This window comes from Rhinolophus hipposideros, assembly GCF_964194185.1.
Source record: "Rhinolophus hipposideros genome assembly, chromosome: 1".
Lineage (NCBI taxonomy): Eukaryota > Metazoa > Chordata > Mammalia > Chiroptera > Rhinolophidae > Rhinolophus > Rhinolophus hipposideros.
The window spans coordinates 89,730,017-89,753,354 of NC_138047.1; the positions used below are offsets into that span (position 1 = coordinate 89,730,017).

General features: G+C 36.6%; 1 protein-coding gene across 5 annotated transcripts in view; it reads right to left on the minus strand.

Annotated features, from left to right (window-relative positions):
- Positions 1 to 393: 393 nt before the first annotated feature.
- PCDH7 (protocadherin 7) overlaps positions 394 to 23,338 on the minus strand; it is a 409,833-nt gene continuing 386,888 nt past the window's right edge. For 3 of the 5 annotated variants that reach the window (XM_081056067.1, XM_081056069.1, XM_081056068.1), the window contains exon 3: positions 394 to 4,646. In XM_081056067.1, coding sequence (XP_080912193.1) covers positions 4,270 to 4,646 — 377 coding nt within the window. In that variant the 3' untranslated portion in view covers positions 394 to 4,269. The remainder of the gene's footprint in view (positions 4,647 to 23,338) is intronic. The other 2 variants (XM_081056070.1, XM_081056074.1) reach the window with 2 other exon arrangements.

The window sequence follows — 23,338 nt, forward strand, 5'->3', positions numbered from 1 at the left end:
AACAAGCAGAGATGCCTTTACAGAGATACAATTTGACTAAAAATTTAGTCTTAAATGTGAACATTCTCTATGTAACACCTGAAAAAAAAATCAGTCTCTACATTAATGACCAGAGGTTCTTTTAATATTTAAAAGCCAGCTAGGTAACTGTCTCAGAAATTATTTTGATGAAAGTGATGAATTTAAATTCCATTTCATTATAAGGCAAAGAATTATGACAGTTATACACAGTACCCCACAAATCAACAACTGCTGCAGCATTATTTTCCTTACTATATCTTGATTTGGCAGAAATCAAACCGTTTTAAATCAAAATGGTACACGCATCCATTCACTTCTCGTCCAATCAAAATGGAATTACCTATCAACAGAGAAGCACACTTACAAGTGTGAAACCATTTGACCAGGTTATATTTTAATTTGCAGAGACAAAAATGACAAGCAATTTATTTACATAAAACTGTACAAAATCAAATTAAATTATGTAAAGTATTTCATAAATAGTTGGACGTGGGTTTAATACATTTCGCCATGTGTAGCATAGTTGCGTGCATAGTGACTCATAATAAACGATGATAAATTGTTCTCTGCTTCACTATCAACATCCAAGTAGCAGAACAATAGTCAATGATTAACATTACAAACAGATCGTACCACACGGAATGCAAGTGCTTTAAAATGTAGGAAACGCCGTTTGAAAGTAAACCTTAGGGAGCTGGGAAAATGACGCCTTCCTCCAGATGTTACATATACTTCTGCCTGGGTCACAACTCAGAAGCTTTACAATATTCATGATCATATTCACTCTCTCTCTTTTTTTTTTTTTTTCCTTAAGGACAGATGTATATGTATCACTGATATTGTGTTCTTAGATATCTCAGGACTGTTTGGGGATGGTTGTTTGATGCTCAGCAGTTTCTTCTGGTCTGTGTGTTTTATTTTACTTTCTTATGAAACAGCTTCCTAGGGTAGCCTTTCAGCCAGACATCTTCAATAACATCTTAAGTCCTCTACCCATAAAAATAATGCCTCCCTTGTTTTCTGAAACTCAGGCAGCAGGCCAGTCACAAACTATACAGAAATGATATCTGGAGGTTCAGAATGAGCATTAGATTTTAGACTGAAGCTACAGACGTTTTAAAACACATAATTTATATAGTTACTCATTAATTTATAAATGTGTCCTAATGTATAATGCATGCAAATTCACTTGAGATTCTTGTGTACAGAAATGAAGTATGGTTTATATACTGTACAACCAAAATGAAACAGCAGCTACAGTAAAAATAATAAAAAGGAAATAAAATAAAGAACAATTCTAAATCAATATTTTTATCTTGCAAGATGGATTGATTTTACCCCTGATAATATCTTCCTGTGTTACTATTAACAATAAATGCTTTAGCCTTCTAATCAGAATTAAGCAGCCTATATTAACACCTTAATTCTGTTATATGAATGAATGATATTTAAGACTGGTCCATTATCTGAGTTTGTCAGAAGGCAAATTTTTAATAAATCATTTATTATTTTCAGAAAATAAACATGGATAAATATACAAGATCAAAAAAGTTGGGAATAGCCCATTTCCCCTCATTGTCCAAACCCAACAACCGTTTTTTTTTTTTTTTTTTACCATAACAACAGGTATAAAAGGCACAGTTGCTTATTTTGCATTCACTCATTTATTTTTTTTTTCTTTTTATTGATTTTTTTCAAAAGCACTCTATATATGGAGTGGCACCATATTTAGCCTATTCAAAATAAAAGTCATACAAACACAAAATATATTTCTGTGTCATGCCAGCTCATTATATAATAAACATGTTATGATAGCTAATTCTACTAGAATTACTGTGAATACTTACAGTACACTGAATTTTATTCTTTCACACCCATTTTAGTTTTAAAGAGAGGCTCACAAGTTAAATGAAAATGATATGGCTGTCTTGAATGTGGTGCAAACATCATTGGGGAATGTGAATCCAATTAATCTGAAGGTCCAGGTGACCTGTATTAGCTTTACAGACAACAGAAGGGTTTTATGACAGAGTGAAATGAGCTATCTAAAGGTTTCAAGTGTCTCTGAAAGAAAAAAAAAAATGCTTTAAAAAAATGCGGGTTGAACACCTGTGTTATGCAATTATTTCCTTCGTAACGTGCAAGAAAAAATATGTTTACATTTCATAAGTATCTTTAGAAGTATTTTGTCTTAATAGGTACTTACAGATTATACAAGGCAGAACTGCTTTAATGCAGTTTCCTAACAAAGTACTAGAATTGCATCTTTCCATAATGTAAATAATAATTAAACACAAACATGTTCAATTATTGATATTTTAGTCCAATGTTTTTGTTTCAACTACATATCTTCTTTCATCCTAACTATTATACATAAACTAACATCAAAATGAAAACTCTTTTTAAGAAGGATCATAAGGAAATGACCCCAAAAGAGAACCCCACCAAACAGATAAGTGTTTTTTCAAAGATAAGCATTTTGATGGCCTATAGTGAATTGACAACCTATATTCCAGGCTGCTTCACTTTATAGTCTAAGAAATTCTGCAAAGCATGAAACTACCCAAAGCTACATTGTTTCTACAGTTTGCCAGAGAGCAATCAAGGCTATGCCTTGACCAGGTTACAAACATTCTGTATGGAAACCCGGGCTCTCTTCCCTGTTATTATCCCCTATTCTGTCCCTGGATTGTCACTTTTCGTTTGAGTGTCCCAGCTCAATTTCCAATTGCATTAAATCACCCTCTTTAGAACAAGGGACTCAAAATCTGCATACCGTTTCTTATTACACTGAGAAAACTGCTTATTTTCCAACTTTGAGATGTACATACTATGAGACATGCCACTGCCCAGAACTCATTTATGTGCTGTTTGGATTTGTTTTAAGACATATATTAAAAAATGTTCAAATCGCATTAGTGACAAAGTCAATTAGAGTGTCACCTTGTTTTAATGTTGTGAGTCTCAAAATAGTGCATATTGCACGGGTTTTAAAATTAATGTACTCGTATTATACGGAAGTGTGCGGTGAACACATAAAATATTCAATTGCTAATTTGAAATGTGGATAGTAACACCAGCAAGCATATCTGGAATCTAAAATGGTAATGGTGAACTTCATTTATAAGACTGCATGCCAATGTATCTGTCTTTCCTTCCTTACCCACAAATATGATTTTAGAAAGTGGAATCTTCCCTGATAATATTATTTTGAAATTAAACTTGAACCTCAACTAATTCTGTAATAGAATACCAAAAATACATCTCATTAGTTATTCATTTTCTGAACTTTCAAAGAAAATCTATTTTAAAAGAAAACACATTTTTGGGGTATAGAGACTATGTAAAATAAGCTAGTGTTTGAGTGTTTCTGTGTGTGAACAGGTTCAGTTGCTTCTGTTGCTTAATGGATTTCCATGTCAAGACCAAATCTACTTCATGATTTCCCTGATCTGCCGTATGATCTTTGGCCTTTTAATGACACAATTAACTGATCCAGTTAGTTTATAATAGTGATGCTTTTCTGGAAAAAAAATATCATTTTTACGAATTATAATTTCTGTAATTGAAACACGTGGTCAAGATTGTGTGTATAATAAGAATATTCAATAAAAATATGGAACTGAAGTTGGTGCTTTTAACTTGAAAAGAACAGATGCTAGTTTTGGGACTGCAATCTCCAATTGGGTATTGTTTAGCTCTCAGTCTTTGATAGAATATTAAAGCTATAATCTTCCCAAAATGCTTCTTAGAGAACCCCCCTGTTTCATTAGAGGGATTGCCTTTCACGGTAATTAATCATATTCTGATGGTATGTCTGAAATATATTTAACTTGATATACTTTTTTTTTTTTTTTTTGATCAGCCGGATGACATTCGAACTAAATCAAAGTGACTAAAATCACGCTTCAGCTTAGGGATAATGAGAATGTGTTGTGTTCTGCTAATCAGGCTTATTACCATGAAAGAAACTTGCAACCATCTTTTTGTTTGGGGGCAGGGGGAGTGGGTGTTGGGAATCAGTGAGGGAGTTGGACATGCAAGTAACAAGGATGGTTTCTACATTGTACATTACAATCAGGCTAACGGTATCGCTAAAGGCCTGATCTGGAGGCGTAAGTGGCAGGCAAAGCTTTGTCTCTTTGGTAGCCCCCTCTTTTTGATTAAATGGTTTTGCTTTGTAAGGTTTTTCGCCCCTTATTCTCCTTCTCATACACGAAAAGAACTTTGCTGTTGATTCTGTATAGCCTACAGGTAAACTTCTCTTCTAGTGAGCGTATTGACAGGAGATGGCTTGTATTCCCCTGTTTTTGTAAGGGGAATATCCTCAGGGTTGGCTTCCTCATTTTTGCTGAAACTAGCTGCACTGAAGGTCTCATAGGATGAGGTCAACTTTTTGTTCAGGAGGTTTCTGTTGCGGTCACCCATAATGGCGGCCTCGCCATTGGCCAGCTTTTCCTGGCTTCCTCGTTCATCAACAGGCATGAAAGTGGAGAGTTTGGGCTGGCTCTTCTTCCTCTCTGGAGAAGTGCGGACCGGCATCCAGCAGGAGTCTGAGTGGCCATATTCATCACACTCACGGGTGCACTTCCCAGTCAGGGTTACATCTGGAAGAGGTCTTGAATCTGAAATTCACAAAGAAGGAGCCATTAGAGTTAGACATTCCTCAACAGGCTTTCCTGATCTGTATGAAATTGGAGGGAGAAAATCTATGTGTGTGCGTGTGTGTGTGTGTGTGTGTGTGTGTGTGTGATATCTATATCTCTATATAGATATAAATGTATATAGATATATATTCTTTACCATGTTAATTTCCTTTTTTCAACACCCTACAGCCCGTCGTCCCATAGAAAAGTTTTCATTTCCTGTCCATTAAACATAAGGTTTTGCAAAAACTTCAGATAATTATAGAAAGAGAGGAAGGAATAAACTGATAAATCTAAGTGTGTAGAAGAGATAGGGATTTTGGCATGTGTTACAGGACAGGGACCTGTGTATATTCTCAAGTAGAAATAGAGTTCATACATATAGTTGTTAGCAGTGTAAATTTTTCCATATGCATAAGGAAAGTTATTAAATCCAAATACATAATTTTCTGTATTTATAAATTATCCCAGAAATCACGTACTTTTGCCAATTGGATTCCTTCCTGCTTATACATTATTCATAGAATGCAAATATGCAAAACCTTATATTCAAAATACATTCTAAGACATCAGGGTGACTCAGAAGTAGAACCTGAATTGACAGTACATTATGTGGTAAAAAATAAAAAAGCAAAGTACAAGTAGGTTATGAGTGAGATCATCCTGCCAATATCACCACCTCCCCCATCCCAAACCCCATCCCCCCCACCATGTCAGGTGACCTATATATGTGCTGTAGGATAATCCACTGAGTATTCACATAGAAATACATTTGCAAAGGTGTTTGCTGAATGAAACTGTGTGTAATGCAATGTATTGAGTAAATATAGTAAGGCTCTTAATGTTTTGATGAACTAGTATGTACTCCTAATTAATGGTATCGACTACTGTACTGGAAAATATTTTCTATTTCTATAAAGCTATGCTGTATTTAGAGAATTCTTAGGAATCAAGATTAAAGATGGCAGTTAAGAATTACCTGTATGTGTGATTAAAATCATTATGTGTGTCTATCTTCTTTGGATAATAGTTATATATTTTATTACTATTACAAATATTTTTTAAACAGACTTTGTTTTTATTTGAGAAAGAGAGAGTGAGAGAGACAAAATCCTTGTCCACCTCAACAGGTTCTAACAGAATAACCTCTAGTGTTTTATTTAACATATTTTATAGCTTATTTTATTGCCAAACAAAAGAACATAATATGACTGTGCTCCAATTTATATCATACGGTATCATTTTCTTACAAGGTTTGGGACTTAAAAGACTGACAGTTTTCGACCTCTGTAAATATATCCACAACAAATGGAATTACCGAGATTTACATGTACATAATCCTGAGTAGCTTTGGTTTAAAACAGAAGAGGGAGTTATATAACTTATTCCCAACATATTTATATGCTCTGCTTTAGTCCCCACAAATCATCCCCTGTAGTTTAACATTGTATTCCTATTTTGTCATTCATTTGTATAGGGTTTTTAGAACTTTTACTCTGGCAAATCTCCTAAATAAAGCAGTCCAATGTTGCATGTAAATTTTTCATTCAGTGATAGATAACTGAAATATTGACATTTGTCAGCCCATTGATTTTTGAACCACTGTTACCTGAGATTTTTATATTGTGTGCTGAGAGTTCAACAAGGAAATGCCAGCACTTTTCAAAGAAAATCTAGAATTACTTTTTTCTCTCCCAAAGGCAAAAATGTAGTTTCACATGCTGCTACTTGATTTCTAAGTGGGCAGATCTTATTAATTTTATCGTCAAAAGAAAAGCACTTTCCTCTTTAGTTTTTCATGCCAAATTCCCTCTGTGTCTGTCACGCACATATTTTAGATGCATTTTTTAAAAAAATCACACTATTGACAAATTTTATGAATGGTTTGTGTAATATAGTTAGTTTAAATGAGTCCTTTGGGAATATTTCATATTTTGGGTTACTTTGTTTATTTCAAGTTGATCTAAATGCTTTGAACAGGGGGTGTCCTGCGGGGCGGCAGGCGGGGTCTCAGCTCCCGCTCCCCACATAAGAACGGAGGATATGGTGAGGCCAAAAAGGAACACCCACGGAACCATAGGTAGGGGAGTCATACTACTATATTCTCGCTGGTGGCTGGGTTGGAGGAACAGGAAGCAGGAGCCACACTATCTGCAACCTGCTTCTCTGCAATCTGTGACCCGCACTCCACCATGCTAGCTGCAATCCACTCTTGCTAGCTCAGCCACCATCTTCTTGCTAGCCCCCATTTTTCTGCTAGCGTAGCCACGGCAGTTATATTAGTAGCCAATGGCTCAGTGGTTATAGCTGACGGCCAACTAGCCACAGCTGATGGCCATCCAATCACAGTTGATGGCCATTTACTACGTGAGCCAGCACCTTTCTATGTGAGGCCGAGAGTCTGGAAACTGCTTTCCGGGGCTCTGTCCCCACACTCCACTCCTACAGGGTCTCGCCTCACAATCTATGCGACAAGCGTCTTCCCCGAGGGGCCCTGTGTGAGGAGCCTGGAGGTGAATGCAATGTCCTGGACACAGCCAGGCTCTCTGGGCACAGCCAGGGTTTCTCAGGGCACCACCAGTCTTCTGGGCACAGCCAGACTTCCTGGGCTTTTTATGGTACCACCAGTCTCCCTGGGCACAGCCAGGGCTTCTCAGGGCACTGCCACTCTCTCTAGGCACAGCCAGACTTCCTGGACTCAGCCAGGGCTCTCAGGGCACTGCCACTCTCTCTGGGCACAGCCAGACTTCCTGGACTCAGCCAGGGCTCTCTGGGCAGTGCCACTCTCTCTGGGCACAGCCAGATTTCCTGGGCTCAGCCAGGGCTCTCAGGGCACTGCCACTCTCTCTGGGCACAGCCAGACTTCCTGGGCTCAGCCAGGGCTCTCTGGGCACTGCCACTCTCTCTGGCCTCTCAGGGTATCGTGCTAGAACAACAGCGACTCACAGTCAAGGTGCTTACAGATTCTCGATGGCGGCCAGTCAAGACACAAAAGCAAACATCCGCCAGTTCCACTACATGGTGGTATGTTCCCAAACAGTCAAGTGGTCCATTAAATTAGGGATGGAAGGCAATTCCCTATAGTCCATAGTCATTCGCCAGGGCTGTCCTGGGGGTGAGGGACGACCCTGACCTCACCCTCATCCTCATCTCCCACGGAGGACTCAGCAAGTGTTTCCTCCTGGGACAAGTCCTGCATCCGGGCTGCCTCAGCAAGCAGTTCCCAGCCCACAGGGTGGCAACAACCTTCGCTTTCTCCGGCCTCTGCTGGTTGGGGAACCATCCACATCTTTCCACACCTCCACGAGGATCGAGCTCTCCAGCAGCTGCTCCTCTTGGTCTTCCTAAGACTGAGTGTTCATATGCACAAACTGCTCCACCGCCCTTTGGAGAGTTTTGGCCGGCACCATATCCTGCCGACTACACCATGTGTCGCGCGGGGCGGCAGGCAGGGTCTCAGCTCCCGCTTCCCACATAAAAACAGAGGATATGGCGAGGCCAAAAAGGAACACCCACTGAGCCATAGGTAGGGGAGTCATACTACTATGTTCTCGCTGGTGGCTGGATTGGAGGAACAGGAAGCAGGAGCCACACTATCTGCAACCTGCTGTCCACTTCTCTGCAATCTATGATCCGCACTCCGCCATGCTTTCTGCAATCCGCTCTTGCTAGCTCAGCCACCATCTTCTTGCTAGCCCCCATTTTTCTGCTAGCGTAGCCACAGCAGTTATATCAGCAGCCAATGGCTCACTGGTTACAGCTGACGGCCAACTAGCCACAGCTGATGGCCATCCAATCACAGTAGATGGCCATTTACTGCCTGAGCCAGCACCTTTCTATGTGAGGCCGAGAGCCTGGAAACTGCTTTCTGGGGCTCTGTCCCCACAGGGGGAAAACAAAACAAAACAAACAAACAAACTAAAAAAAAAAAAAAAAAACTTATAAAAACCCAAAGTTTAAGATCAGATCTATTTTTCACTCTAAAGATTCCTGTTTTTCCCCTTCATTGCTTTAACAAGTTGAAACTTCTCCTTTTCTCTTCTGAATGCTTAGCAAGGACAAGACAATAATCAGGAATTTAGCTACTGAAATAGGAAAAACCTCTATGAATGTGGTTGTCATCCCTGCAGAAATAACCCAGAATGGTCTCCATCTCTCTAAGTTTACTTAAGCCTCACACAATGTACCAGTTTACTTAAGTGATGATTTACACACCTTTCAGAGATTAATTTACGTTTTAGTTTGAAATTTGCAGCATTATGTTTTCCCTTTGTTTGAGATGCATTTAGGGACAGCTCAGAGGGCTACATTGGTATTCTAACATCTCTTCTTACCTGTGCTTTTAACTTGTGGACCTTAACTCCCGGTAGCTCATAAGAAATTGCATTCATTTAGGTTGACTCAATTTCCAATCAACTAGATGTGAGAAACCCTTCAATTCCTTCCCTCAGAATAAACTTTATAGTTTTGGTTACTTCCTGCTAAAATTGATTTCCTCGTATTACGTTTAATGCGAGGTAGTTTGTCATCTCTGCCATCAGCCCCATGTGTGGGCTGCCACATCTCTATCCAAGAAGCATGGCTTTTAATAAGGATCTCCTGTCATTTCCAAAGTCAAACACTTGATTGGGGACCACAGTGGAAGCTGACAAGCCTAATTGGCTGGGACATGTTGCAGTGTTTGTCATCAAATTTAGAAAATAATCAAGAAAGGCTATAAGAGATTCATCACGAGCAATCAAAACTTCTAATCTTGATGACTCAAATGAATCCTCAAAAGAAACACCAATGATTAACAAATGCAATTCGTATTATGATGCAATTTATTAAGGGAAGGCCTGAGTGGAATACTATTTTTCTATGTTTCTATATTTTCTTATTTTAATTAGGCAAATATATAGTATAAATCTTCAAAAACATGAAAGTTATATAAGGTCTTAGAGAATCACCAAATATACTTCTTCCTTTCATAAAAGACATACTCATAAAATGTCTTAATTTTTGTGGGATTATAGAGGCAGACCTTCCACAACTAGTAATCCCTCTTAGTCTTTCAATCTTTCAGTAGGATGTGTTTTCAACATCTGAGAACATTATTTCATACTTTAGTTTACTATTATTCCCTTTAATTTTGATAAGAGTTAAAATGGAAAACAGTTAAATACTACTCTTGCTAGTTGGTATGGAGTAAATCAATAAAAAAATATACAATGGAATATAATGGTATCCTCTATCAACATTTTCCACAACAAAGTCAGTTTCTTAGAGTCAACCCTAGCCCGAGTCAATCGTATCAATCCTTGAGAAGACTGGGAGTAAAAACGGTACCGATTAGGTCCTGTTATTGCTTTAGCATTATTTACAGAGTTTTTCATTTTCACTGAGTTATGCTAGTAACTGGAATCATCACATTATTTTGGAGAGTTAAAGTCCTTTCTTAGATATAAAGTTAATTTCCCTCGTGAAAGCACACAGTTTTAAGCCATCATAATAGCAAACAAGTTTAGAACTTATTACATATAAAGTACTTTCCCACATATCATCCCTTTCTCTTATCACCTGTGGGGACAGAGCCCCAGAGAGCAGTTTCCAAGCTCTCGGACTCACGTGGAGGGGTGCTGGCTCGGGTAGTAGATGGGCATCAGCTGTGGCTAATTGGCCGTCAGCTGTAACCATTGAGCCATTGGCCACTAATATAACTGCCGTAGCTACAGTAGGGAGTCGAGGAAAGTAGAGGAAAGTCAGAGAATCGGTCGGTTGGCAGGCAGAAAAGCAAACAGCAGGTCGCATGTAGTGTGAATCCAGCCTTCAGTGAGACTATAGTGGTATGACTCCCCTACCTATGGCTCCTTGGGTGTTCCTTTTTGGCCTCACCATATCCTGTGTTCTTATGTAGGGTGAGGGAGCAGAGACCACACAGGCCGCCCCGCATGACACACCACAACCAAAAGGCGAGGATTGAAGCAGGAAGGGATACAGCTTATGCGTGAGTTGAGGCCAAAGAACAAGCATTTTGACTTTTGCTTTAGTGTGTCCCATTACACCACACTGCTCCTTCTTAAATTATAACAGCTGAATTATTTAGAGATCAATTACAGTATTGCAACCAATAACCATAATAAAAAGCTACAGTCTCGAGAGACAGAGAGAGAGACAGAGAGACAGAGAGAGAGAGAGACATATCTGAGCAGCACAGGAAATAGATGCCACAAAGTAAAAGATTTTACCACTTCATGAAAAAAAAAATGGCACATCTTCCCTAAAACTATACATAAAGGAAATTATAACTGATAAGAAGTTGAGTTCTTTCTCTAAAAAGAAGGGTATTTGTTCTTTAAAATTGTAGGGTAACTTTGTGAGGGGTGAAATGTGTAATTATTGCGTTGTTTTGTACACCTGAAACTAATTTTAAAAAACAAAATAAAAATAGTCACAGGGATGTCAAGTACAGCATAGAGAATATAGTCAATAATATTGTAAAAACTATGTATAGTACCAGGTAGGTGCTGGATTTATTGGAGGGATCACTTCATAAATTATATAAATGTCTAATCACTACATTATACACCTGAAGCTAATATAAAATAATATTAAATGCAAACTATAATTGAAAAAAAAAACACAATAGTCACAGGATACAAAGTACAGCATAGGGAGTAGTCAATAATACTTTAATAACTATGTAGGGTCAGATGGGTACTATACTTACTGGGGTGATCACTTTGTGAGGTATACAGATGTCTAGTCACTACATTGTTTTCTATACCTGAAACTAATAAAATATTGTATGTCAATGATAATTGCAAAATAAATTTTTAAAAATTGCAGGTTAGATGAGTGGGTAGGGGAAAGATGTTGTTACCATGACTTCATCAAGAATGACAGACAAACCATCGTAGAATCATTAGAATAAGAAGGAAAGCTCAGATTTATAGAGGCATTTAATGCTTCCAGAAGCTGTCCTACACAATCCAGAAACTATTGGAGGCATCCTTATTATAAAAGATCGCTGGAATTGTTAAGACTTTTAAAGACAGATCTGCATCTGTGAAGATTTCCATATACAGAGTTTGCAATCCGCCAGAATCCTGGACACCCACCCTACTCCAGGTCATTGGCTTACAGCTGAAGATACAAGGTCATTTGTATTTCCTAAGAGAAGGCATGAAAATGTTGCATTTAGTTTTAAAATACTCCCAATTAGTTTTTCTCTCCTTTTGTAAAAGCTCAGATACTTAATGCTTTTGTAAAAGCTCAGATACTTAATATGCACCATTTGCTTATTTGTCTAATAAGTCAATGACTTAATTCCCTGACCACGTGAGACAAATGGGTTGTTACTTAATGTATAGACATCCCAGACATTCACATGATTCCTACAATCTGGTTTTTAAAATCAAGCACTAGCACTATTTTAACATTACTTGACAAAATTCTGCAAACGAAAAATTGTGATATTCTCTTCTTTGAGGGAGAAAACTACACATACAGGCACCTTTAAAAAATTATATCTATTTATTTTTCTGTTTATACTTCTTTACTTCCTGCTACACAAAAGCATTTTTTTCTAGAGTTATCCCTAAATTCTGGTGAAATTTGGTGGAATATGAAAAAGTTTTACAAAAGGATAAATAAAAATACAACTGGCAGTGGGTTTCCAACAAATATTTTAATATTCCCTTTACTTGCTTTAGTCCAAAGGAAAATATCTCCTTTACTCAAATGATTAAACGGACGCTTTATTTTAAAATAGCTGTCAAATAATGACCTTATTTTAACTTAAATAACAGAACTGAGAAGAAACTAATGTTGATTAGCCAAAACTTTTTATTTGAAAAATTATTTTAGCCAAAAAATCTTAGGTGTGAGAGGACAAGATTAAAAAGTTACACAGCAAGTTGGACTTGGCTCTTTTATATAAATAACCTCAAGATTATTGCCTTTTGCTGGTTGGGGAATTTGGAAAGATGAGAAAGACAAGCACTTAACATTTCATGGAGGAGGTGGAAATCACTGGCTCAGACAAACAGTTTCTAATCCCCTAAATATCTGAACATTTTCCAAAAGAAGGGGAAATTTACAGTTACGTGTCACTCCGAGCTCCAAGGGGGTCAAGATTTCTACATGGTGTTCTAATTTATCATAAAATCGCATGATCAAATCAAATTAGAAGAGGGTATAAGGATCACCTATCCACCCAACCCCTTACTTCCATCTCATCTAGACCTTCCCTCAAAGGTCAGTAAATTAATCAAAAGAACAGGAAATCTGGAGTCCTAACATTGTTGAGTGTGATTCCAGACATATAATTATCAGCTGTATGACTTTGAATATAATTTCTCTGAGCCTCCATATCCTCATACGTGTGATAATAATGCCTACTCCCCGATTTCTTGTGGGATAAAAGGGTTAATGTATATAAAGCCCATAGCGTGGTTTCTAGTGTAGTAGTCATGTTCAGTAACCAGTAGGTCATAGCCTCTGCACAGATTTAAGGAGGTAGAGGTTTGTTGTTGTTTTTTCTGTCTGCAATGTTCTCTGAGTGAAATGGATAGTGCTTAAGGAAATAGGTTCTAGGTTCATATCCTAACCGGTCACTTAGTAAGTGTATAATTGTAAACAAGTTGTCTAATTTATTTCAATTTCCTCATCTGTATAATGGGCATAAGATTGAATTAACTATTTAGGATTATTGTAAGGTTTAAATGTGTTAACCTAGGTAAAGTACTTGTAATAATTCCTGGAACACACAACACCCTCAGTAAATATTAGCTACTTTAGGTACACAATCCCTTATTTGTAATTCAATAATCAAAAAAATCTTGGAAAACCAATAGTTACTTTTTTTTCCAACTTTTTACAACAAGTTTGGCTTCAATACAAGGCTATTTTTCATCTTTATTTAGCTCACATAGTGTCAATATTTATGTTTTACTGTGGAAATACTATGTCTCATTAAGAGTACTATATCAGACTCTTGCAGATTTTAAGAAATAATATATGAAACATGCATGATTATACCTTTTATAAAATACGAAAGGTTCTGAATTTTGAGATATATCTGGCCCCAAGGGTTTCAGATAACTTATTGTGTAATTAATACCAATCATCAATCAAAAGGGCTTGTATTTTGAGTGAATTTTCCAGTAGTACTAATGGATTTATGCTGATAGAATATGCAACATACCAGAGGATGTTCTAGTCAGGAAAATATTGGTACACTGGTCACCATATCCTGGTTACTCTATGTCAGGTATCTCTTAATACTTAACGCTATTAAGCTAAAGAAAGTTCATTCAGTATGTGTCATTATGGTTGCTCAAAACTAAAGGGCAAGGGGCCCGCCTGGCGGCTCAGGAGGTTAGAGCTCTATACTCCTAACTCCAAAAGCTGCCGGTTTGATTCCCCCATGTACCAGTGGGCTCTCAACCACAATGAACCACAAGGTTGCCAGTTCAATTCCTTGAGTCCCGCAAGGGATGGTGGGCAGTGCCCCCAGCAACTAAGATTGAACACGGCACCTTGAGCTGAGCTGCCTCCCAGATGGGCTCAGTTGGTCGGTGCACATCCTGTCAACCACAAGGTTGCCAATTCGATTCCTCGACACCTGCAAGGGATGGTGGCTGTGCCCCCTGCTACTAGCAACGGCAACTGGACCTGGAGCTGAGCTGCACCCTCCACAACTGAGACTGAAAAGACAACAACTTGATTTGGAAAAAAAAAAAAAATTCCTGGAAGTACACACTATTCCCCAATAAAGTCCTGTTCCCTTTCCCCATTAAACAAATCTTAAAAGAAAACAAAAACAAACAAACAAAAAAACTAAAGGGCAAATGCTCTATTATTTGAAGTTATTGTTATAACCTAACCATATCAATCTCACAATCATTTTCACTTGAAAGAAAAAGAAACTTTCCAGCTTGCTATCTTGCTTTGCCTGCATGGGCCACAATACAAGAAGGAGCTCCGTTTTAATAATATGCAAAAAATTAGCAATAAAGTAATCTAAGAGTCTGAAAATGAAAGAGCAACAACAAAAAGCAAGACAAATACCTGAAATGCCATGCATCCCTCATACATCAAAAACAATGAAACAAAAAAAGCCATTCAAAAAACTGAGAGTTGTTATATGGGCGGGGGGGGGGGGGGGGGCGGAGATAAGGGGAAAGGTGAAGGGATTAGGAAACAGTCGGTAACCACAAATGGCCTCAGGGTTTTTCAAAATTAATTTGGGGAACGTGATCATTAATGTTGTAAAGATTTTGTTGGGTATCCGATGGACATGTGTCCCATTTGGGAGACCACCTCAGGGATACTGTAGATGCCTGATCATGGCTCTGTACACCAGAAGTTAAACATTAATGAATGCCAACTATAATTTTATATATATAATGTGATGGCTTGGTGTGAGGTCGGAGGGATAGTGGATGGGTGTAGGGGGGTTCACAGTGTGAGGGATATAAATGATGAACGTCTAAGTATTACCTTGTCTTGTACGCATTTAACTAATAAATTATTTTTAAAAAATAAATAAATAAAAAATAAAATAAAAGCCATTCAACAAAGGTCTATGCAGATTTCATGATATATGTAGATGCTTGCTTTAAAATGCAATATAAGGTCTAGATTCCTCCAATCTTACACACGCCCTTTTGCAATGTGACATCACTGTTCCTACTGTCAAGATGTACATTCCATTCCTGTACGCCTTAGAGCTGGGTTAGCTTTGACAACTACAACGTAGCAGAACTAATACTGTGCTATTTCCAGACTAGCTCTCAAGAAGCCTAGCAGCTTCTGCTTTTGCCCTGGGAATCCTGTGATCTCCATCCTGAGAGATACCATGATCTAGCCTCTTTGAAGATAAAACACTATTTGAGAGGGAGACTCAGCTGTCCCAGCAGAGCCTACCCCCAGCCAACGCCAGGAGAATACAGGCTAGAGAGCCAGGCAGAAGTAGCAGAAAAACTGAGCAGCCAATCCACAGAAATGTAAGAAGTAATAACTTTGTTCTTTGAAGCCTTCAGGCTATATTTGTTTGTTTGTTTGTGTTTGTTTGTCTGTGTGTGCGGAGAGTCCGTTGATATAGTAATAGATCATTGACCTAATGATCATGGATGTATCACATTATCTGCAATAAATAAACTGCTTTAACCAACAGCCTGAGATCGAAAACAACATACTCTACCTTTTTGATGCCACCCTATCATGGGAAAGAAACTGACAAATATTACTGGAAGTCCACCTCTACAAAAGGACCTTTTTTTGAGATATATACACATTCAATTAAGAAGTTCTGGAAAGCCTGATCCTGTAATTACAGGATTTTACTTCATTATACCTCCGAGAGCTGTAGTTCAGACTGACATGCCAAGACGACATTAAAATGTTTAAACATGTTTGAAAGCATCAGCAACTTTTCTCCATACCTCAGGCTAAACTCAGTTAAACAGCAATTGAATGTATCTCAAGAAGCATTTACTGCTATGAGGCTTAGACCACTGTCATTCTGAATGTGGCGTAATCACCTACAGGGGAGACTGTGCACGCCATGTCTCAAGCAGTCTGGCTGAATCAACTCAAGCATGAATCTACTGGTCGGCACATGAAAACTGCACTACAGCAGAAAATGTATGGCGACTTCTTGGGAGCGATCAATTTATGCACATCAGAGATCTGCCTTCACCTTGATTCCTCTCTCCACACACTCATGCAAAATTAGAGGCATTGGTTAAGGGAGTGTTAAGGGAGCAGAACAGACGAAGTTACTCCAAGGTTGATTAACAGAATTTACACAACCCAGAAAGAAATGGGATATTTATTACACAAGTTAGCAATTGATTATTCCTCTGAAAATAGACCCAATTCTGTGTTTTTGACCATCTGTATTTATTTTCCACTGCAATAGACATAGTTTTCATGATTTCCCTCCTAGTCTCTTGGGTTATCTTATAGTAGAAATTATTTGCTTCAAGTGTCATTGACTTTAATAATCTGATGAAAACTAGAAGTATTGCCTTCCCCCATAAGTGCAGACAAGTACCCATAAAATTTCAGTGGGATTCAAGATACCTGAATTACAGTTGGAAGTTAATATTTTGTTCCTTCTGGTGGATGAGAGAAGAAAGGATCTATCTATCTATCTATCTATCTATCTATCTATCATCTATCTAAAAAATTTTATATATTTTATATATATATAATTTTATATTACATATAATATATATAATTTTACTTTACATATTTTTACTGAGATATATCACATACCATAAAATCCATCCTTTTAAAGTGCACAGTTAAGTGATTTATAGAATTTTCCTGTTCTGGGCATTTCATATAAATGGAATCGTATAATATATGGCATTTTGTATCTGACTTCTTTCACTTAGCATAATGTTTTCAAGGTTCATCTAGGTTATAGCATGAGTCAGTACTTCATTCTTCTCATGGCTGAATAACATTCTATATATGGATCTACCATATAACGTGTACCTATAAATCAACTGATGGACATTTGGGTTTTCCAATCCATTATTTTTATCTGTATGTATGCTTGTATATTCCATGTTTCTCTTACAAACAACATGGAGCAAAATTACATTCCTAAAATTTAATCTAACAATCTCTGTTTTTTAACTTGTAAGCTTCTTCCATTGTGATATATTTCTGTCATTGGGATATATTTCTAGTGTTTTATTTTTTCATTTCTATTTATCATGCTACTTCCTTTTTAATAATATTTATTGTGGTGACATTAATAAAATGATATAGGTCTCAAGTGTACAGTTCTATAATACATCATTTATATATTTCATTGTGTGTTTACCAAGGAAAGGTATATTTTTAGACTTGTGGTTTTTTTTCCTTTTTGTGTTAGAAGCAAATTTTAATAAATAACACCCAGACTTGAAAAATAGAAATTACATGTGGTAAATAAATTGCCATTCAAGCAATGACAAAAAGATTTAAAATGAAAAAAAAAAATCATAAAACATGTATGTAGAAGGAAAATAATTTAGGTTTGATTATGTTAACATTTTTGGTAGATCATTTAAATGTCCAAATCTAAAACCCCCGATAACTTATAAGGCTTTGTATAAACAGCAATGGTCAGAGATGGATTTTACTGATTGCTGATCAATTTTAAAACATGTTTTCTTTCCTAGAATCTACATCCAATATTTGCTTCAAACCAGTGTCTTGAATTGCTTGCAATTCACCTACCTAAAAAAGAGGGATAAAGTGATGAATTCTTATAATTATGGAAGTTTATACAAAAACAGTAATGACCTAGATGAGTATTTTTGTTTTAAGTTAATAAAATGTATTGGCCATTTTATATTGGTTTTACTATAAAGTGTGATGTGGGTACTAGTAAAAAAGCTGCAAGTATCAATTTAGAGTCACTTTCCTGTATCGTCTGAAATACTCAGTTTTCATTATTGGCCATAAAGTTGTAGAACGTATATCCTACAATAAATATTAATATTGTATTTTGGAATAGATGTTTATTATAAAAATAATACACAAAGGCTATATTAACTGTTAGAATATTATGTTTGGATTGTAGTCTTGAAGGCAGTGCCCATTTTATCTTTGCTTCCCCACATAACATGTAATTCTGTATAAACAAAGAGGTTGCAAAAAAGAAAACTGAAAAAAAAATTTAAAAATATCAAAACACTCCTGTAGTAAGTAGCTGGTATCAAATATCTGAATACTTAATGCAAATGTGCTAAATATTACAACAAATTAATGTCATATTTAGTGATGTCTTAAGGAGGAAGAGAAACATTCCATTGACCATAATGTGATATAAGGTTTTCTATGTATTTTTTTCTAGGTATTATTTTGTGTGAAAGTCTAAAATAAACTGTGTTAAATTTCAAATCATGTATGAAGTAGAACTGTAATGTAACATGATTACTTTTTACAGAGGGGCAAGTCATAGCAATTTGAGTTTACTAAAGTAATATATGATTATTATTTTTTTAATGTGGCAAAATCACAGTACCCACTAATTTCCTCCTTCAGTGTAGGGATCCTGAGAAACAATACAATTATTCTAATGGTATGGCCATTTTCAAAACATATTCTCAAACTTTTTTCATGGAATTACCTATTGAAATACTTCACAAGTCATACAGAAAAGCTTAAAGTTGGAAAGAATGCTGTAATAACAAGCTGTGTTGATATTGATTTTTATTAGTTATTGTGATTTGGGAGAAAAGTTCCTCCTTCTGTTCCTTACTGAAGAAGTTTTCACAAAAACATTGCGTTTTGAAGCTTTATTGAGAGATGAGGCTCTGAAAGCTTTTGGTAGGAGCAGAAAACCAATTCTTGGGAGAGTTTTAAAATAGTTGGAACGCTGGCCCCTTACTATGGTCAATAAGTTGATTAGTTGAAACTAAAATTGCCAATCACAATTAGGACTTAAAGAGTATTAAAGAGCTGGAGAAAGTGTAGGGCAGGTTAAAAAAAAAAAGGAAAAGGAAGGAAATGATCTCTGATGACTAGCAAACAGGACTCAATGAGCAGCTAAAGTGGGGGAAATCAATGAAGCAATTCTGGATCACTTTGCTTCATTGATTTTTGCAGCTCATTGAAATGTTTTCCTTTATTTACTTCCTACTGCTTTGGAGAGTGGCAAAGTCTCACTGTTGAACCTCCAGTGGAGTCTGTGATGGGCTGAGTAGCTAATTCCGGAGATGCTCTCATGTCTGCGTTACACCTTCTTATGCCGACTGGATGCAGAGGTACTCTTAATGCTCAAAGCGATGCTTCAGGAGTCATCCTCACCTTAGCTCCCACAACCTTTCTCTGGTGGCAGAATAATGGTCTACTGTAGAGATGTCTACATTCCAATCCCCCAACCTGTGAATATGTTAGGTTACATGGCAAAGGGGAATTAAGGTTTCAGGTAATATTAAGGTTGCTAATAAATAGATTTTAAAATAAGGAGATTACAGGAGTCTAAGCTACAAACCAAGGGATGTGGGTAGGCTCTTGAAACTGGAAAAGGCAAAGAAACAGATTATCCCTTCAAGCTTCTAGAAAAAAAATGCAGTCCTGCTGAGACTTTGATTTTAGCCTGGGGAGACCATGTCAGACTTCTGACCTATATAACTCTAAGAGAATAAATTTTTGTTGTTTTAAGACAACAACTAAGTTGCTAGGAATTTGTTACAATTCCAATAGGAACATAATACACACTCCACTGATTCTCTGTTCAGAGGAGGCACAACACAGACTTGATGCAATTGCTCTTTTCTACCCATATTTCATCCTTGAAAGGAAATGAAGTGAAAACACTTTGACTTTCAAAGCTTTTATTGAGTCATGTTTATCTAAATTTTGAGCATCCGCTCAAGTATTTTCATTTTTCCCTTTTGAAAATTTTATATCACCCTAGTATGTAATTAGTCAAGTTATTTGTATATGACCGATCAACAAAGTTCAATTTCGTTTTGGTTCAGGAAAATACTAACAACTCACTTTTCTGAGTGACACCCTCCTCCTGGTTCTCTCAGTAAGAGCTGTCTCTAGGATGATTACCAGAGAAACCATTGTAAGCCATCCTAAATTTCGGTAGTGTGATTCCCAAGAAGAGAAAAGAAAGAGCATTTGGCATAACATCTAAGCAGTAGAACCAATTACCAGGGCACAACCTTAATGAAGCTTTTGCCAGATTCACAGTGGGTTTGTCACTTCCTGATATTTGTTACTTAAATGTCATTTTTGTTTGATTGTTCAGCCTGTTTCTCTCCTAGTGGTTACCAGAAAATTGTCTAATAAAAAGCACCTGTAGGATTATTTTAAGAACAGTTAAGTAGAGTAACAAGTCTCTCCCTAGTTTAAAACCCTCTTCAATCAATTTCAGTATAAATTTCATACTCCATATTTTTGCATAGAAGATCTTTCAGTATCTGGATCCTTCACCTTTAACTCTTTCTGTTCTTAAGTGCTTCTATTTGCCCCTTCAACAAACCTAATGTAGTTGCTATTTCTAGAAAACCTCTTGCTTTTCCAGGTCTTCGTGACATTAATGAGTTGCTTCCTCTGGTATTCTTTGCCTTATCATCTTCCATAAATCCTTCAAAATAAAGTTCCAGGATGCCTCATTTAAGATTTCACATAAGCAGCCTAATTGTGATTTCTCTTTCTCTCTCTAGTCTTCATCCTCTATCTCTATCACAGCATTTAATATATTGTAATGAAATCTGCCGCAGATTCATATGACTTTTCCATAAAGGGTAACTCCCTATGGATTAGAGTCATAAATTACTTAACTGTATACCCTGGATTCTAGCACTAAGCCTGTCACATCTTCAATAAGTGTCTTTTGAGTGGATGAATGAAAAACATAGTAGTAAAATTAACTCAAAATGGAACAAAGACCTAAATATAAGACCCAAAACAATAAATTGCATAGAAGAAAGCATAGGTACAAAATTTATGGACCTGGGGTTCAAAGAGGATTTGATGAATTCGACCTCAAAGACAAGGGAGTAAAAGCGAAAATAAATGAATGGGACTATATCAAACTAAAAGGCTTCTGTACAGCAAAAGAAACCATCAACAAAACAAAGAGGTAACCAAGCAGATGGGAGAAGATATTTGGGAAACAATGCCTCCAATAAGAGGCTAATATCCAAAATATATAAAGAACACATATAACTCAACAACATAAAAACAAAAAATCCTGTTAAAAAATGGGCAGAGGACCTGAACAGACACTTCTCTCAAGAAGACATACAAACAGCCAATAGATATATGAAAAGATGCTCAGCTTCACTAGCTTTTAGGGAAATATAAATCAAAACCACAATGACATACCACCTCACATCTGTTAGAATGACTATTATCAACAAGAAGCTGATATAGAATACTATTGAAATATTGAAGGTCAACTCTAATTAAATATATATGTATATGTTGTAAGTACAGCATAGGGAATATATTCAATGGTATTGTAACAGCTATGCAATTGATGTCAGAGGATTAGGGGACTGGGAGGGGATTTATCACTGTGGGGGGTGTAAATGTTTAATCATTATGTTATTTTGTAATTCTGAAACTAATATAAAAGAAGAAAAAATTTAAAAAAAGACTCTACACAATTAAAATAAAACAAGAAAAATGATAACAAGTGTTGGAGAGGTTACAAAGAAAAAGGAAAACTTATACTCTGCTGGTGAGAATGCAGATTGGTACAGCTGCTATGGAAAACAGTATGGAAGTTCCTCAAAAAATTAAGACTAGAACTACCATGTGACTCAGCAATTCCTCTTCTGGGTATCTATCCCAAAAATGTGAAAACATTTACCCATAAAGATATATGTACCCCTATGCTTATTTCAGCATTATTCAAGTGGCCAAGACATGGAAACAACCAAAATGTCCTTCAATAGATTATTGGGTAAAGAAGATGTGGCATGTATGTAAAATGGAATATTATTCAACTATAAGAAAATATAAAATATTGCCATTTGTGGCAACATGGATGGATCTTGAGATTATCATGCTTAGCGAAAAAATCGGGAACCATATGACTTCACTCACATGTGGGATGTAACACTGAAAGCAACAAATAAAAAGTCATAGACACAGATAGCAGTTTAGTAGTTACCAGAATGTAAGGGACACCAGGGGATGGTAGATGCGGGTAAAAGGGATCAATTATATGGGGATGAAAGGAGAACTGACTCTGGTTAGTGAATAGACAATGGAATATATTGATGATGTATTATAGAATTGTACACTATATAATTTTACTAACCAATGTCACCTCAATAAATTTAATTTAAAATACAGAAAGAAAAACATGGTAAGGAATCAGATTGCATGTCATCCCTGATGACTATGTCTAACTTCATGATGGTCACAGGTAGAAGGATTACAATAACATCTGTTAATTGTAAAAGCAATGTATTTAGCCAAATGGTTAAATAGTTTTTGTTTTTTGTTTGGTAGTTGCATATCTGAATGAACTTCTCCACCTGTCACTCTTCTTATTCCCTTTCAGTGTCTGTCCTATAATCTCTCTAGCTGAGATTTCTTTTCTAACAGAACAATGTAGTTGATCAAAATAATCCATGGATATATTTTATAGAACAAAATGCAGTCTTCATATTCAGCCTGAGGCAGGGGAGATGGGTCAGTGTATGTCCTAAGAAAATGTTTAATGGGAACATCCTACATTTAGTGATCACAAGGCTATATATATCAACTTATCTATTAAGCTTCTTTGCTTATGGATGGGAGCTATTTTATAGTTATTTTTGTGTTTTAAGAACCTCTGGTTGGCAGTTACACAAATCTTACAATAATAAACTTGGAAACAAGATTTATTTTTTGCATATACACAGCTTGTATCATAGATGAAAGTTTTCAAATGTGGAGTCACGAAAGGAAGGTATTCTATGTGACAGAAAAGATGAAAGAAAGGAGGTTCTGTTTTCATTCTTGTATCTAATATGGTACATCATAGTAGGAACTATTGGAGGTAATGTGACAACCTATTTCAGTTCAACACATTTTATTTTGCCTTTTGGTAGTAGCCTGAGAGATATATGTTAAGTGGGTGGGATCATGGATATTTTAGATCAATGCTTTTCAAACTGAGGATCATTATCGACTAGGTAGTGGTTGAACCCTTCTAGGGAGTCATA